At 42.3% G+C, this 16298-nt stretch overlaps 1 protein-coding gene across 2 annotated transcripts; it reads right to left on the bottom strand.

Moving 5' to 3' along the window:
* Window positions 1-242: 242 nt before the first annotated feature.
* Window positions 243-15946, bottom strand: urb2 (URB2 ribosome biogenesis homolog). Of its 2 annotated transcripts, none has more exons than XM_053423727.1 (12): window positions 15836-15946; window positions 15010-15146; window positions 13625-13801; window positions 12344-13503; window positions 12108-12246; window positions 9221-11696; window positions 8494-8654; window positions 8277-8387; window positions 6440-6682; window positions 4331-4427; window positions 3335-3468; window positions 243-1179 (listed from the first exon to the last, which is right to left on the bottom strand). In XM_053423727.1, the coding sequence occupies exons 2-12, from the start codon at window positions 15133-15135 to the stop codon at window positions 982-984; spliced, it is 5022 nt and encodes a 1673-aa protein (XP_053279702.1). In that variant the 5' UTR covers window positions 15136-15146; window positions 15836-15946; the 3' UTR covers window positions 243-981. The 2 variants fall into 2 exon arrangements, with proteins under 2 accessions (XP_053279702.1, XP_053279695.1); XM_053423720.1 differs by having other exon boundaries at window positions 15010-15143; window positions 15836-15900.
* Window positions 15947-16298: the final 352 nt, after the last annotated feature.

Genomic DNA, 16298 nt, shown 5'->3' with positions numbered 1-16298 from the left:
TTGATCTCCCTTCATATTTCCTTTCTGATCGTCTAATGAACTCAATCAAATAAAAAGCAAAAAGTACATGAAAACAATACAGTGCACAAAAGACGCAGACGCAGATTGGGTTGAGAAAGTATTGTATTGAAATGTATCCATATAAAATGATTAACGTTTGGTAAAGAGACAAAGCTAAAGAAAATATGTACAATTCCCATTTGTCGCCATTTTTCATCCAGCAGTAAAATAAGAATCATATCTCACTGAAACCAGTTGTTTTTATTTATATTATTAACACAATATTTTACGTATCATTTGTCATGGCTGCAGAAAAAGGAAACTCTTCCACATGATCAGTTCACATATCGACTTCGACACTTGCTCCAGTCCGTCATGTTCTCCAAAGTAATCCACTAGCAGATGGCTTTGTGTTCGAATACCATATTAACCAGTCATATCAGAGAGTACTGTTTTGTTCTTAATGGCTGTGGTTCACAACCCTTTAGAAACCGACATCTTCCTCAGTGACCTCGCTCAGACCTCATCCTGAGTGATCTGATCACAAGTGGTCAGCTGACATCCGATCACTCAGGCCACATTCGGAGGTGGTCTGAGATGCACCTGGCCACATTTGTGCGTGGACACAAATGTATCCTTGGCCACATCTTAACGACAGACTACTCAGCTGACGTCCTCTGATTTCCTACAGTTTCATAATGACTAAAACATATGATTTACATTTTTGTTTCAAATGGGTTCAACCTTTGTTCATAGTAGATCTACACACAGCATCGATTCATTCAGTCCCTCCTGACCCTGCTCGCTTCACTTTACCCTGCTGCCTTGTGATTGGATCCCTCAGGATGGATGTAAATACCAGGTCTGAACAGAACCAGAGATAACTGCCTAAACATCCGATGATTTACACCAGCCTGTCTCATTGAAATGCAGAAATCACATAATCTTTCCTTATCCAGACATTTGTTTTCCTAATTGATATCAAACAGTGTACTTTTCCTCTCCTTGCCTCTCTGCTTTGTGGTAGTGGGTGTAGCTGCCGTACAGCTCGTTGAACACCTCTCTGACTCCCATCTGCAGTCCTGCCATTAGAAACTTGATGTCTTGCTCCATGCACAGGTCCATAATCTGATAGATCCCCTCAGTGAGATGCAGCTTAACATCTGGTCGCAGAGTAACCTGGAGAGGAGAGTAAAGAGGGAGTTATGAGGGAGGAAGAGGAAGCAGTTTACGAGATCTGTTTCAAAGGTTACTTCCCATTAATAGATTTAGTTATGCCGAGCAGCACTGATATAATCGCTTTTTCTTGTTTCTCACTCACACATAAACACGTGCACACAAACAGATACAAAACAGGAGCCCAGGGGGGGGCAAAAAACCAACCAATGTTATATCGGTGGCCAATGGGTCACTGTCCTCTCTCACATCCAGTCTTTACTACAAACACATTTGCACTTGTAGCCTTTATGTTACGGGCTAGAGAGTTTTCACGTCCATCTATAGTGAGTCTTTTACACTTAATCAGTCTTAAGTGTTCAGTTTGTTCAATTTGACCTACAGGATTTTCTGAAAGCTGCCGCATCATGTCCTGTTGCCAAAGAGGAAACAAACTCATGATGAGTGAAAATAAGTTGTGCGTGTTTCTCAAAGTTTTACTACAGTAATGAAACCAAGAAAATCTGTCAAACAGCTCTGTCACAGATAGTGAATAAGAGTGAGGAAAGATGGAGTTATATGTTAAAGAAATTCTAAAGCTCTCCAAGAGAAACTAAGCAATCAAACTACATCTTCTGTAGCTGCTAAAGTAGATCACATTTGTGTAGATTGACATATACAACCTTTACCTGCCTGAAAGCTCCCTCACCTGTACCTGTGAATATCTGCAACTGGACTTGTATTGTAATGGGAATCTCTAGAGACAATGAATCCTGCTGCATTACGGTGAACAAATGTATCCAAATGTAGCCCAAAGTCTCAAAGTTGACCACAAAAAAACTTCACTTTCTAATTACGGCTCCACCCTAATTTAATTACACCCGACTGCTGCATGGAAAGTTTAATTCCGGCTAAGAGCCATTAGACACCGATCAGACAACAGAGAGACAGACAACTAAATTACCTTGGACACGCAAAAAGGTCCATCTCTCTGAACTCTCTGATATAAAGCACAACATAAATCCAATTTTCAGGATTATTAGATGAATCAAAGAAGCTCAAACACCACTTCTGAACCAGTCTGTCTGTCGGTCTGAATGTGTACTTTCATGTATTCCTCTTGGTGTGCGACTCTGCTGCAGACTGCTGAGTCAGGTTGGCATCGCGTTAAATACAGTCTGGTAGCAGAGAGGAGCCACGTTCATAAACCAGACGTGACTCACTGCTCTGAGGGAACATCCAGCCTGAAACTTTCTGCACAGTGACTTACAGTAATACGGGACCCACTCACCGAGATGTGTGAACGTTTGCAATGCGGCCAATGGAAATAGTTCCCATCTTTGCCCGTGTGCGTCAGCGTCTCCGTCACGCAGCCCGACTCAATCTCTCCAGCTCAGCGCTAACCACCAGACAAACTGGACGGGCTCAAAGGATCAGCTGAGATCCTGCCGCCTCACTTATACATCCACATGTTCTGTATGTTTGTGTGTAAGTGTGTCACTCACAGCTGTAATGAAACCGCAGGCTCTAACAGTTGGGTTTGGATGAGGAACTGTGCTGACTGTGTGACTGTATGTGATTAAGTGTGTGTGTGTGTGTACATGTACTTCTATCATTGTGAGGACCTACAAAGTGAGGATATGGCGTTAACCGGTCCTTATTTTCTGACACCTCTTCAAAGAGTTGTTTATGGGTTAACACTTCGTAATCTCGGAGGTCATCAGCTATCGTATGATGACAGGGGCAACGGCTAATACTTTGAGGCTTCAGTTGTAGACAGCAAATATCCGGGCCAAGTCCCTGTCTTCCATTTGAGTTAGACTGTTTACAGTCTGAAACGTTTTCTTTTATCACACAAGTAAAACGTTTAGCCACACTAAACACAAACAGCTGTTTTTTGTAGATGTTTTAGGTCCAGACACGTTTTCAACTGGCCTTTTTTAACAGCTATTCTAATATGAATGCAGATTAAATAAAAAGCTAATAGCCAGTGCAGTTTGGTCAATGAGTCCTGCCTCTTTTGGTCTACTACAGGGACTGACCTGGGGGCAACCAACACCTGCTCAAGAGTGATAGGTCAAACTACAGACGGAAACCAAGGCTTTCTGCCCCAAAATCTTCTGCTTATAAAGATTAACACTTTAAGGTTCAGGTTAGAATGAGGTTAAGTGTGTTTTACCTTCTGGAGCTCTGTGACGTACTGAGCCACCATGAAGGTCGACAGTGTGGTGAAGCTCTCAGCTGTAGCAGCAATGTGAGAGAACATCCGCTGTGTCAGTCTGGAGCACTTGTGATACACGTCACAATCAGAACCTAAAAAATGTAAACAGAGATATCAATTTACTTACATGTTTATATGCGGAAAGTAAATGTTATGTTTACACATTATACCCGGTACTCACAGTTTTGCCTGCAGCTACACTTAGTTTACTGTAGGAAACATTCATTTTCTATCCTGTTAGCGGCTCTAGTTTCATTGACTACTTTGCACCACAATGCTGCCTTATTAACACTTGTTTTTAGGCCAAGATTATAAATGATACTTGGATTTAAGTGCAGAAAAAACTGAGCACATCAAACATTTTAAATACCTCTACAACACACTGACTCAGCACTGTTGTTGCTGTGGAGAAGTTTCTATGGTCACAGATTTCTGCAGAGGATGACAGCGGTCTACCAAGGATTTAACGAAAAACCTAATTGAGACCAAGAAAACTCTCTGACTTAATATTTCACGGTTTCTGGGAGGCTGCTGCTGTTGAGTAAATATCAGAAGCTGCCAACAGTGTTGAAAAGTGACTGGGCATGACACCGAGTCCCTGTCGGTTCCAGTAACTCGCGTAGGGCAGAAAGATGAATCTCCTCTTTTTTTATTTAATTCAACATTGAACTGACATCAAAGTTATTTCACTGAATCTTTTACAATTCAAGGACAGAAAAGTGCACATGTACATTTCCCTTGACATGCTGGGGAACCTGGATGAATGGGCTTTATTATATTAGGGCCGGAGGAATTTTTTCTAAATGTTCCTATTACTCTGAAATAAAACCCATAAACTACCTGTTTTACGACTAGTTAAAATCACATGTTTATTCACGTTCACATTCAAACCGCAAGTTTTTCTCCAAATTAATTAAAACAGTGAGTCAACTTTTCTGAGCATGTAGACGTTACCTGTGTCACTGACGCCTCTCTGCCGACCCTCCTGCATAATGGATGCCACCAGACGATAGAAGACATTTAGAAAGGACGGAGCTGCATTTGACAACACCTAGACACACACACACACACAAACATATTTTAGATTTCACACTTTTTGTCTGATAAGGAGGTAAACTGACATAGATTGTAGTTGGACTGTCATAATATTCGTGGTCGGTTGCCATAAAACATCCATAATGTTTTTTCCTTCTTAGGGGGGCCAGGTGAGATTTAGCTTAAATCTTGTAGATAACGCAAATGTACTGTTCTCTTTAGCAGGGGTATAATAGGTGTATCAATATATGTAATGATACAATATATTTTCAAATGGATCCAGCTCAACCTGATTATTGCATCAGAAAGAAATTGTAGAGGTAATTTCAGTTTCAAAGTAAAGGGTAGAAAATGATGCACAAGACATTATTGTGATCTTATGGTACGCCAGGGTGTCTTAAATATGTAACTTTGCAACAAAAATAGAGAATAATGTGATGCTGTCACAGATTATGGTTACAGTTTTCTGTGGTTAAAGACATTTTAAAGGAGAAAAATGTAAAGTTAGCGAACATTAATATTTAAACAAAGAAATGTTTTTGAATTATTACAATACCGTAACATCCATCTGTTTCATAACTTTCCCTGTTCGAGTCACACAGAGCAGCTACCAACCTACAGTTCAGTATAAGACTGAGGTAAGGTTGGCTTCCCACAAGAACTACGCTTGCATTTCATTCGGTACCTCTCTTTGCTTGAAGACTACAGTGGATAGAGTGAGGGATGAAGAAAGAATAATTAGAGAGAGGGGGTGACGTCACCAGCTTTGGTTGGAGCTCAGTAATGGTTTCCATTGACTTGAACCCGCTCCATGCCAACCTAACCTGTCTGCCAGCTCCCCTACCTCTCTCCTCTCTACCTCCCTCCCTCCCTCCTTCCCTCCTTCCCTCCACTTCACTTCCTCTCTTATCTTCAATTTCCTAAAACTTCCCTCACTTACTCCTCACTCTTTTGTTCTCCACCTCCTGCTCTCTTCTGTTTATCACTTTTTTTTTTATTTCCCTCTCATACTCTATAAATGTAGTCTTTTACTATCTGCTTCCTCTCAGTTCTACCTCCCTGCTCTCTCGATCCTGCTCTTTTACTGCTGTCTTTTGTCCTCACAAACATCTGAAATCAGTTAGCTGGTTCTTGCTCTGTTTTATTCAACACAGCTGCCTTGTTTCAGTCACTCTCTGTCGCTGTTTCTGAACAAAGAACACTTTTAACCTTTTAACCAGTGATAAACTAAAAAGTTATCACATCAACACCGGTACAACAAAAGGCCATATGAAGGCTAGGATATCAAATCCCCTTCAAAAAGTTTTAAAAACTAGGAGAAATAAAAGGTAGATTTTCCCCACATTTTGTTTGCAATGCAAACTAAAACTAAAGCTGACATCTCAGCAGCACAGTTCGAGGCACATAATGCCTTTTCCTCAAAACTTGGATTCAAACCAGTGGCGTTTATCTATATTGACCTACAGTGGGGGTGCTACAATTATCTATTGCTATGAGTGTGGTTATATGTTTACAACACTTTAGTTTGCGGTGTTCCTTTAAATGTCTTCTTGTTCTTTGGATTACATCACATCCTGTTGCAATCCTGTCAAATGAAACACAGATTTGGATACTTGGATAGCTTCTGGACTGGAGCTATATCAAAACATTAGCCAGTTTGATATATTGACTGATATCCGCCAATATCTGACATCTTATTATCTAAGAAATGATAAATTGCAGTGCAGAAATACGAAAATTGGTGGGAAGTAATTTAAAAACAGTAAAGCCATCAAACAGATTGTTTACCAGATAAGTTGATTCTTCCAATGTAAAATGTCTCAGTTTGCATCTTGGTCACAAATCTTCAAAATCATAAATCCTAGAGATATAGATCAAAAATTTTGGTTTACGGTATGAGTTTATGTTAAGGATAACTTTTTCACTCTAAGTATATACATCAGGCCTCAAGAATCCAGTATTGTCGGGATTATCCTCTACTAAAAGCATTCAAGCTTGGAAACCACCCGACCTTCTGTCTCTTCCTACCTGAGTATGACACTGGATGATGGCGAACAGCGCCTCATGAACAGCCAAGAAGGCTGACTGGTAGACAGGTGGGGCCAAGTGGTCGAGGGGCACAGACTGCAGCGCGCCAAGCACCATGACCACATGATGAGGGTTGGTGAAGAGCCCCTCCCCCTGCCGCAGCAGTGATGTCATTGAAGTCACCGTAGGAACGGTAAAGGAAAGCGTTAGAGAGCTGTCCAGTCCAGATGCTCTTACCAAGAACTGCAAGTAAAGACACACACACACACACACACAGCGAGAGAAAGAGAATGAAAACTTTTTGAAGCTTTCAAAAAGTAATAAATTCAATATGGAACTGACAAACCTGACAACACTACGAGGACTTTTTCCCAGGCTTGTCACAGTAGGAGAGACACAGCAGCTGATACTAATAGCATTGACAGTTGATTTGATCTTTTCAAGTGTCACATTGAACCATGAGAGTGACTAAGCAGAAACTGCACAAGGTAACTGAATCAGCTATATGGAATTCAGCCATCATTCATTTGATTACTTCAACTATGACACAGCGCTCAAGAACTGTATGTTGAAAAAATAAATAAATTAAGACATAAACAACTAGAGGGCATTGAGTAGAGCGTTTAACTCCTCCAAGGCCCAACAGTCCCCTTATGAAACCACAATTTACTAGATTGAGATGTTTATTTGGATCTGCATTAAATTTCAGACACTCATAAATATCAGTCACCTAAACATCAGATTTTTTTATTCAAGATCCATGACTTATAAGGAGAAATGTTGAATAAGGCCTTATCTTCCAATGTTAAATAAACTGAAAAGAAATTCCTTGATCTTTTCCTGATCCAGATCAACTCTAATGGGTTCTTCTTTGACCCACACAACGTCATTCCACCAAGATTCGTGGAAATCTGTCTGGATTTTTTGTGTAATCTCGCTTACAATCACTCCACCCAACAAATGGACAGGGGTGAAAACATAACCTCCCTCAATAATCTAAAACCAAGAAAATATGATGATTTTAGACTAATTTTACATCGTCTCAAGAGAAGACTGAGGCGGAAACAAATCAACAACTGAAGACATATGGACATAGTGAAGGTCATAACAGAGGAAACAACAGCATTATTAACATATCTAAGTCCACTTTGGGTGTGTGTGTGCGTGTGTGTGTTTACAGAATGATATAAGCAGATTGCTGTGTTGTCTGTTTTCTCCAGCCAGCCGGCCTAATTGAAAGCACATTGACCAAAGGAAGTAAAAAAAAAGAGACATTCCAGTGGAAATCAGCAGCCTCATCGTCATTTGTCTGCACAGTCACTCCTGACAGCTGTCACATGTGCTGCACTTCCTGAAAAAATATCACTGACGACTGAAGAGCATATTAAAAATGCTCTCAGCGTGGCACTGTCCCTGCTTGTTTAAAAAAAATGCAGTGCAAGTTACACTGATTTGTTATAATTTCTTCTGACTACACATCTAAAACTCAAAGGATGTTCAGAACGTGAATACAGATTGTTTAATGGAACTCCTACAGTTTGGATTTGGACACTTCAACATATCCGTCTATAAGCTCTGTATGTTTGTAGGCTGCTCACTGAAGCCTGGTCTTTCCTTTGTTTGCTTTGTGTGACTTTGTGTTTAAGAAGATAGTTCACCGTAAAATGAAAATTCATTCATTATCCACTCACCACTATGCCGATGGAGGGGTGGGTGAAGTGTTTGACTCCACAAACATGTTACGAGTCTCAGGGGGTAATAGCAGTGAGTAGATCATGAGTGATAAAAAAAATTCCGTGAACTATCCCTGTAAGTGTTCGTGTGTGTGTTTTCTCACCACCATAGCAGATATAATCTCCGGTGCAATGTGCCACAGAGCTTTATAGCAGGGCTCAGGTAACTGACAACAGAACAGCAGCTTAGTGATGGTTACTGCAGACAGCACCTCCTGCAGAACAGAGGAGGAACAGTGACAAGATTAAAGCAATTATTTTTTAACTGATTCTCTTTAAACATGAAACAACAGAAGCGATTGGGACAGATCTTGGCCTCACCCTGTAGTTTCCAGCCCTCAGTTCGCCAGAGTTAAGTCCTTCTCTGATCATCAGGAGCAGCAGCTTGAACTGAGTAGCCGTGTTTTTCTCCACCAGGAGGCGCAGCAGCTCCTGCACTGCTGGCTCCAGCTCAGAGACCTCTTTTGTTGACAGCCGTGGAGCTGCAGGCAAAATAAACAGTTTGAAGTCATATCAGCATATCAGTCTTTTTGATAAAGACGTGACACAACAACACAGTGTAACTCTATGCACATATCAAGAAATAAATGTAATGCTTTTAACTTTTACAATAGTGTTTGGTCTTTAGGTGTTGACATAAATCTGAGCTGATGCCAAGTGTTTTATAGAAATCAAAATCTATGTGATAAGATTTTATCTAGCTTTGTTTGTTAGGAAATATCAAACCTCCTTTTTGAACAAGCCCTACAAAAAGTCGTCATATTTCAACACTAATGTAATAAATTAAATGCAGATGCAGTTGTAAACTTCTGCCAGTAGGAGATGATTAATTGAAGGAAACCAACTGACACAGCACTCTGTAACCTTATTTAGATAAGTGCCATATAAATAAAGTTGTATTATTATTATTATTATGGGCCTGTGATTCACTTATGATCTGTACTGTGTGTGTGTGTGTGTGTGTGTGTGTGTGTGTGTGTGTGTGTGTGTGTGTGTATGTGCATGTATGGATGGATATTATTATTATGTGTCCAGTCTGTCCATTTACCTTTCAGCAGTCCCTGCACATTCTGCAGGATCTGAGCAAACAGCTCATCCAGCTCCTTTTCTCCCTTCTCCTCGTCTCCTCTCGTCATCTCTGCTGCCTTGTAGAATAAGGACAGGAAATGGAGATCGGCGACCAGAGATTCCATTGGCCTGAGGTCAGAGGTTAATTCTCGGAGGATCTGCTGGCACATGCTCTGATAGAGAGTCATGTGGCTCAGGGTGAGCGTGGAGCCATCCTGCTTGTTCTGTTCTTCCACTGACAGTGAGGACAGTTCACAGTGCAGCATGACGGTAACAACTTCTACCACAAAGGCTTGATCGAGGACGACGACTGGTTGAACGGCTGCTTCGCCGGCAGTCTGAGGTCTTATGGCGGACTCAACAGCTGGTCCCAGTGTAGCATTCACTTTTGTTATCATTTGGGTCAAGGTCTGATCCATTAGTTTACTCCTCCCCAGGTTAGTGGTCATCTCCTGGATAAAAGAAGACAGTGATGCCAGCTCAAGATGATCAGAAGAAATGGATGCTCCTGGATCTGGTTTTCCTGAAACAGCTGCTGAACTTAGTGCAACATTGTGCCCGCTTGGCTTTTCCTTACTGGTAAGAAAAGCAACGAACTGATTCAGGTTGAGTTGGACGCTGCTGTTTCTGAATATAATCAACTGGACCAATGCCCTGATGAAGTCCTGCACTGCTTTGATTAAGTCCATCCAATCAAGGCTGTTTGTGGCTCGATATCTTCCACTGTTGCTATGCCAGAGGAGAGAAGACACAGTAGCCTGCAGCAGAGAACCAGCATGAATGAGCTTCAAAACACCTTTTAAGTGTCTGCTCTCCACAAGAGGAGTCAGGATCCTGAGCAGCTTCGCCTGGAACACGGCATCAGCTTCAGAGTCCGGACGACCGTCAGACTGACAGGAGGCGGAGGTGAGCATCATGAGGAGGAGGAGGAAAACAGAGGCGAGATCCTCAGAGTTCATAGCATCTGGGTTAAGTTGTGTTAAGATTTGAATTAAGTTCACCAGTTCCTTGGTCTGTGAGTCCGTGAGTGATACAAACACGTCTCCAGTCTTAGAGGACGCCAGTATATCCTCAACTATGGTCTCCTTTTCCACCAGTTTGGCAGAAGAAGGACTCGCATCACTTCCGTCTTCCTGAATCTTCGGGAGAGTAGCACAAACCTTGGGTGCATGTGCCGCAAGGAGGACACCATAAATCCTTTGTGCTATGGAACAAACTATTGCAGAGTTAAGTGAAGGTAACTCAGGGAGAATTAGGCTTTGGAGAAGCTGCGATGATATGAGGGAGATGGTCAGACAGCTGGGTGGACAGTCCATCCCTCCGTCTGACTGTTCGCTGAGGAGAGACCCGACGAGAAAATTTGCTATGCAGCCCATGTTCTCTCCGCTCAGGTAGGGAGCAATCAGAGGCAGATTGGATGCAACAAGATGCCAGTGTGCAACAACATAGGAGCTGCTGTTTACGCTGCTTATCTGCCCGTCCCACACCTGCTCTCCGGCTGGAGTCTCCTCAAGCTTCAGATCAGCTGAAATAAAGTGGGCTGTCCTGTTAAGCAGTGCAGTAGTGCTGGATTCACATGGTAAGTTGCAGTTCAGCATTACTCTCTTCATCTGCTGTAAGGTCAGGAGTTTGAGCAGCAAGCAGCTCATGGGGCTGAAGGAGGGGGAGGGATAGAGATGTGCAGGTAAGATGTCACCAGATAGAAGACTCTCAATGCGTGTTTGGAGCAGAGAATTAGAAAGAGCTTCCTCCCCAGTCTCACAGACAGCTGCCTCCTGGTCAGAGTCAGGAGATATGTATTTACCACAGTGGATATCAAAAAGTGTGTCCAATTCCACCCAGGTGTACCTGAGGAGCAGTGTGGCCTCCTGGGTCATCTGTTCCCACAGCACTGGGACCCTCTCGGGCTCTTTGTGGTCCATTTTCTTTTTGCCTTTCCTTGGCGTCTTTTTGATCCTGTTTTCTCTTGGCAACACCTGTAGTAACTCCTTGACTACCTGCTGCATCTCATCCATCAGGGCTTGACCCTGCCGGACTAAAGGAAGAGGAGATGTATTATCTAGAGTTTTCAGGCTGAATAAAACCACATGAAGGAGCTGGCTGAGGGAGAAGAGCTTCAGAGATGCATCTTGTCTCTCTTGGTCCACATTAAGTTGGCTTTTTTTATCATCTCCTCCTCCATCAATGTCCATCTTCTCTGCCTCTTTTTCTTCCTTCACCAGGTCAGGGAGTATACATGTCCTCATACTCTCCAGCACTGATGAGCAGATCTCGAGGCACTGGGACGGGGGCGTGTCCAGAAGACAAGTCCCGAGGGAGACGGAGATCGCCTCGGACAGCAGCGGAGGTCGGAGTTCTTCCAGAGCTGGCTGACAGATCACCGACAGGAGCTCCGAGAAGAAGCGAGGGATCTGACGGAGCTTAGTGTAGGTCTGGAGGAGACTGCACACCATCAGCTGTTGGGACAAATATCCAGAATCTTTCAAATTCATCTGTTTACAAAGACTCAATTCTATATTTACATGTATACAATTCTCAGCATGAGCTTAACTATTGATTTTTTTATAAAATTTGCATTAGGGTTGTAACAGTAAATGTATTTGTGCTGAAACAATTTATGGGCCTTTCGGTTCTGAGCGCATGTGTAACAAATATCGTAAGTTCCTCGTAATGATTTTACTTTTGAAAATTAACTTTATTTGTATATTGCAGCAGTATTATGGATTTTAAGGGTGACAGCCATCGTCTGTTAAGTAAACACATACCAAACCGTGACCTCAAAACCCAGATATTTTGTGCATATGTAATAAATACAAATATCATATTGTTACAAAATCAAATTTAGGAATTACTGTTAGAATTATGACCTGTCTGGCGCGCTGCACTCGTGCTTCCATGCACTCCGAATTAACCCAGGCTGAAGATAACAGCTGGTCCAGGTCTGGTTCAAGAATCAGATGGTTAAGACTCAAGAGCACCTTCAAACAGCGGTACCATGCTGGGATGCTGAAAGACAAGATATTAGAGTTTTACAGTTAATGACCAAAAGATTGTTTATATGAAAAAAATATAATGAAAAACACATCAAGGAGGTTTGTGTTACCTTGGCTGAGCCTGGTTGAAGAGCATTTGCCCCAGTGCTCTGTAAAAGTTGAGCTGGACCTCTTTGTGTCGTATTCTGTCTGCTGCTACGTTATACATATCTGCTGACAGAGCCTGGGTTAGCAGGGACTCCACAGACAACAGAGCCAATGTCCAGCTCTCTGGGGAATGGAGGGAGTCCGGGGAAGACGTCTGCCCAGTCGACTCAGACACTGACTGCTCTGCTTTTGCAGGTGAGACGGAGTCTCCATCGAGACATAGATCTAATGCTGGGATCAATCTCGTGAGAAAATAGAAACACAGCATCTTCTGTTCTTCTTCATTCTCTCCTCTACCGTTCCCATAGCTTTCCAGAAAAAATTTAAACAGCAGAGACAACGTGTTGGACTTCACAGAGTAGTGTAGGTGCGGCTCACAGTAGCCCTGTGCACTTAGTTTGGGAATAATGGCACTGATTGGCTTCAGGGGGCCTTTTGCTCCTCCTGGACCACGTTTCCCAGTCTCGCCTTTCGATGGAAGGAGCTCCTCCTTGTAAGAGGTCAGGTGCTCGGACGGGAAGAGGGCAGACTGAAGGATGGAGTCAATCTTGACGCGGATGTCTCTGCACAGCGGCTGACGGAGACGCAGATGTGTGTGAGAGGGAGCAAATTCCCCAGAAGTCAGCAGATGCCTGAGCAGCACTAATGGCTGGATCAGCTGGTTGGTCACCAGGGTAAAGACCCTGTTGGGGTTGGCTTGCTGTCGCTGTACCGCTAAGTAACATGACAACACCTGAAGCAGCACCTCAAACAAATTAGATGAATGGTTTTCATTTGGTTTGGAAGCTGGTTTATTGGTATCTAACTCTGTCAGATCTGCAGGAGAGTCCAACGTTTCCTTACTGTTAGCAAGTGGAGTTTGAAGAGGCTCGCTCATCGCCTCATCTTGACATGTATCAGACTCAGTCACTATGATTTCTGTGAGCAATGGCTGCTGAAGCTCACAGCAGGCTATCGAGCAGAGTTTGGCCAGCAGGTCAACCATGAGTTCATACTTGGTGATGAAGACAGATGAGAGCACGGGAGAAGAGAGAATGCCCTGACACACGCTCAGTATGGTGGCCGCGCACACCAGTGACTTGGAGCCAACACGAGAACACTCCTGGAGACGCTCAAGCAGCAGCTGGAGGAAAAAAGAGGAACAAGGAATGAAACCTTCAAATACAAACATCGACACATCCTGTTTCCTAAGTATGAATATGCAAGCGCATTAACCAACACACGATTCTGCCATAAACACACACCTGTGCCATGTTGAGCCTCAGGCTGACCGTCTTTCCCTGTTTGAGAAGCGAGTGGAGCTTTCGGCTGTGAAGCAGGTCATCAAGGTAACACCACAGGCCTTCCAGTACATTCTGAGAAAACTCCACCTTCTTGTTGTACCAGCCTGTCAAAGCATGGGTGCACCAGTCCAATAGAACCTGCAGTGAAAAAAGTTTAAGACAGTCAATGAAATAAAGTGTTTGAATTAAATTAACACAGGCTTTGTTTGTAACTATCCTAAAGCAGACAGGAATTAAAGAAGGAAAAAATTAACGACAGACGAAGAAAGAAATTCACAAATCCTCCACAGTAAATGTGGTCACTGTATCAGCACAGTCCTAATGAAGGCCTGTCAAGTAATGTGCACTAAGATAGACGCCAATCATAAATCCAAATCCTCTAGTAGACATCATAAATATAATTAATGCAAAAGCCATCGGTACCAGAGCAATGGAACAAGTGGGCAAATGTTCAGCAAATTCATCTGCAGCGAAGCTACAACCCAATTTTAACTTTTTATTATACAAATACACTTATCATCATATGATTATTCCTTCATGTACAACAATACAACTACATCGACTAGTTTTTCATATGACAACTGCTTCAACTGGAACTTATGTGTAAAATAAACAGGTGGTATTGGAAGGTGATATCTGTTGTACATCCCTTTTATTCATCTAAACTGTTTGTGGGTTGTAGTTGAAAATGGCTTTGTGAGTACTGAGAAAGACAGCCCTCAGGTTTAATATATTTTTAGTTGTTAGGCTGTTTAATATATCTTTTTATCTTTATTTGATTTGGAAATTGACCCAATAGCCTGCAGCCTCGACTACAACGTTGTTATGAATATAATTTTCAATGTGAAATTCTCCCAGTGATCATCTTTGTCCTGATAAAGCTGGTGATATACTGTTGTTGATGAATTCTTGGTTTTCATGGCACCCTAAATTCAACTAATCTACACCACTATAGGGTGCCGTTGCGTAATACAAGGGGTTAGGTGATGTAGGACTGCAGGAAACCTGTTTTAAAGTGCTATTTGTAATTGTGGAGGACCTGCAGACCCCTAGGCAGTTAAGTATTTTAATTTAGCTCCCCAGTTCAAATTATAATCAGACAGCCGTGAGAAAGGATTAAAACAGAGGACACATAACATCTACTGATGATAATTGATATCCAAACAATGATCTACATGGAAGATTATTATGAAATAAAACTACAGCAACCACTTTTTACTCAGACCACACATATGACTACTGAGGCTTTCCAGCATCTGAACCTTGCACCCAAATAAAAAAACAACAACCAAAGAGTATAGGTTGACGAAGACACAAGCATCTTCTCTGACAACTTCAGCTGTCACCTGTTCCTTGTTGGGCAGCAGACACTGAGAGGAGATCCAGGCAAAGCGTGCCAGCTTCAGCTTGTCGTCCCATGGTGTCTGAGGACTCTTCAGTTTCAGATGGATTCCTGAGTAGATGGCAGCCATCGCTGTAGCTGCTGTACACAGGAAACAAGACGGGCGTTTCATTGTGTGATTGTACTTTAGGCACAGTTACCAAACTCAACACACACTGCATTAGAGCACATGCTGAGAGCGGTCACATTTAGGTTAATGTGTAATGTTCAATCATCATTAAGAGTCTCGAGCTCTCATTCATCCCAAAGTCTATCCCACTCATTAAGGAAACCTCTTGATTCAGCCATGTATCTCAATAACCTTTGCACTTTGTCTGGCACCTTTACACGCTGGGTAATGCCACTTGTTGTTGTTAATCTTTTAAGCGTTATATCCTTTCAGTGTTTTATCTTTATAAGTGTTTTAGGGCAGGTGCAATATTCAACTCCCTTTTATTCTGCACTATTACTGTGGGTCTTATACTATATGTCCTTGTGTACTGTTCTGTTGTAGCACTTTGGTCTAAGAACAACTTCCCCATGAAGTATATATTTTGATCTGAGTATTATTGGGGTGAACATGCTTTTCATGTATACAAACCACCTTTCTGACTCTCTCCGCTTCTAAAGCTAACGGCACCTAGCTAGATAGCACGTTCTAGCTGACGTCAGAAGAAGCTAATAGTTGGGCTGTCACTCGTCTATACTGGAGCAAACTATCCCCGAGCATCGACTGTGCCTATTATATAAAACATACATGCACTTGTAAACATTTATTTCAGTGAACTCACGACTTTACAGCAGGCACGTGGCTCCTGTTTTCAGATGGGGACGAACTTTCAACTTTCACCCTGCCGGCCAGCCCAAAGCAACCGAGAGTCGATCGACATCATCCGCCAACAGTTGTCACTATGGTCGGCTCAGATATTCCAGAGTAATGTCTCTCTCTCAAAGAATCTCCCTCTCTCTCTCTCTCTCTCTCTCTCTCTCACAGAAATGACATAATATTCAAACTACCTTATATGTAATTATTAGTAGTATGCAAAAACAGAAAGATAATGCAACATTTATTTTTCAAAATAACAGAAAACCACTTCAGCTAAAATATACCGGATGCATATAGGAAATAGGTTTTTGCATTGCAAATTTGCAAAAGTGCCAAGCAGTCATATATGAGTTTATGGGAACTATTCCAATCATGAAATTATGGTTTCTGCTGTGGAGTCAACTGAACACTATGAGAATGCAATAGAG

This window comes from Pleuronectes platessa, chromosome 1 (assembly GCF_947347685.1).
Source record: "Pleuronectes platessa chromosome 1, fPlePla1.1, whole genome shotgun sequence".
In the NCBI taxonomy this organism is placed as follows: Eukaryota; Metazoa; Chordata; class Actinopteri; order Pleuronectiformes; family Pleuronectidae; genus Pleuronectes; species Pleuronectes platessa.
The sequence above is the reverse complement of the archived record's forward strand: the minus strand, read 5'-3'. Positions and strand labels throughout refer to the sequence as shown.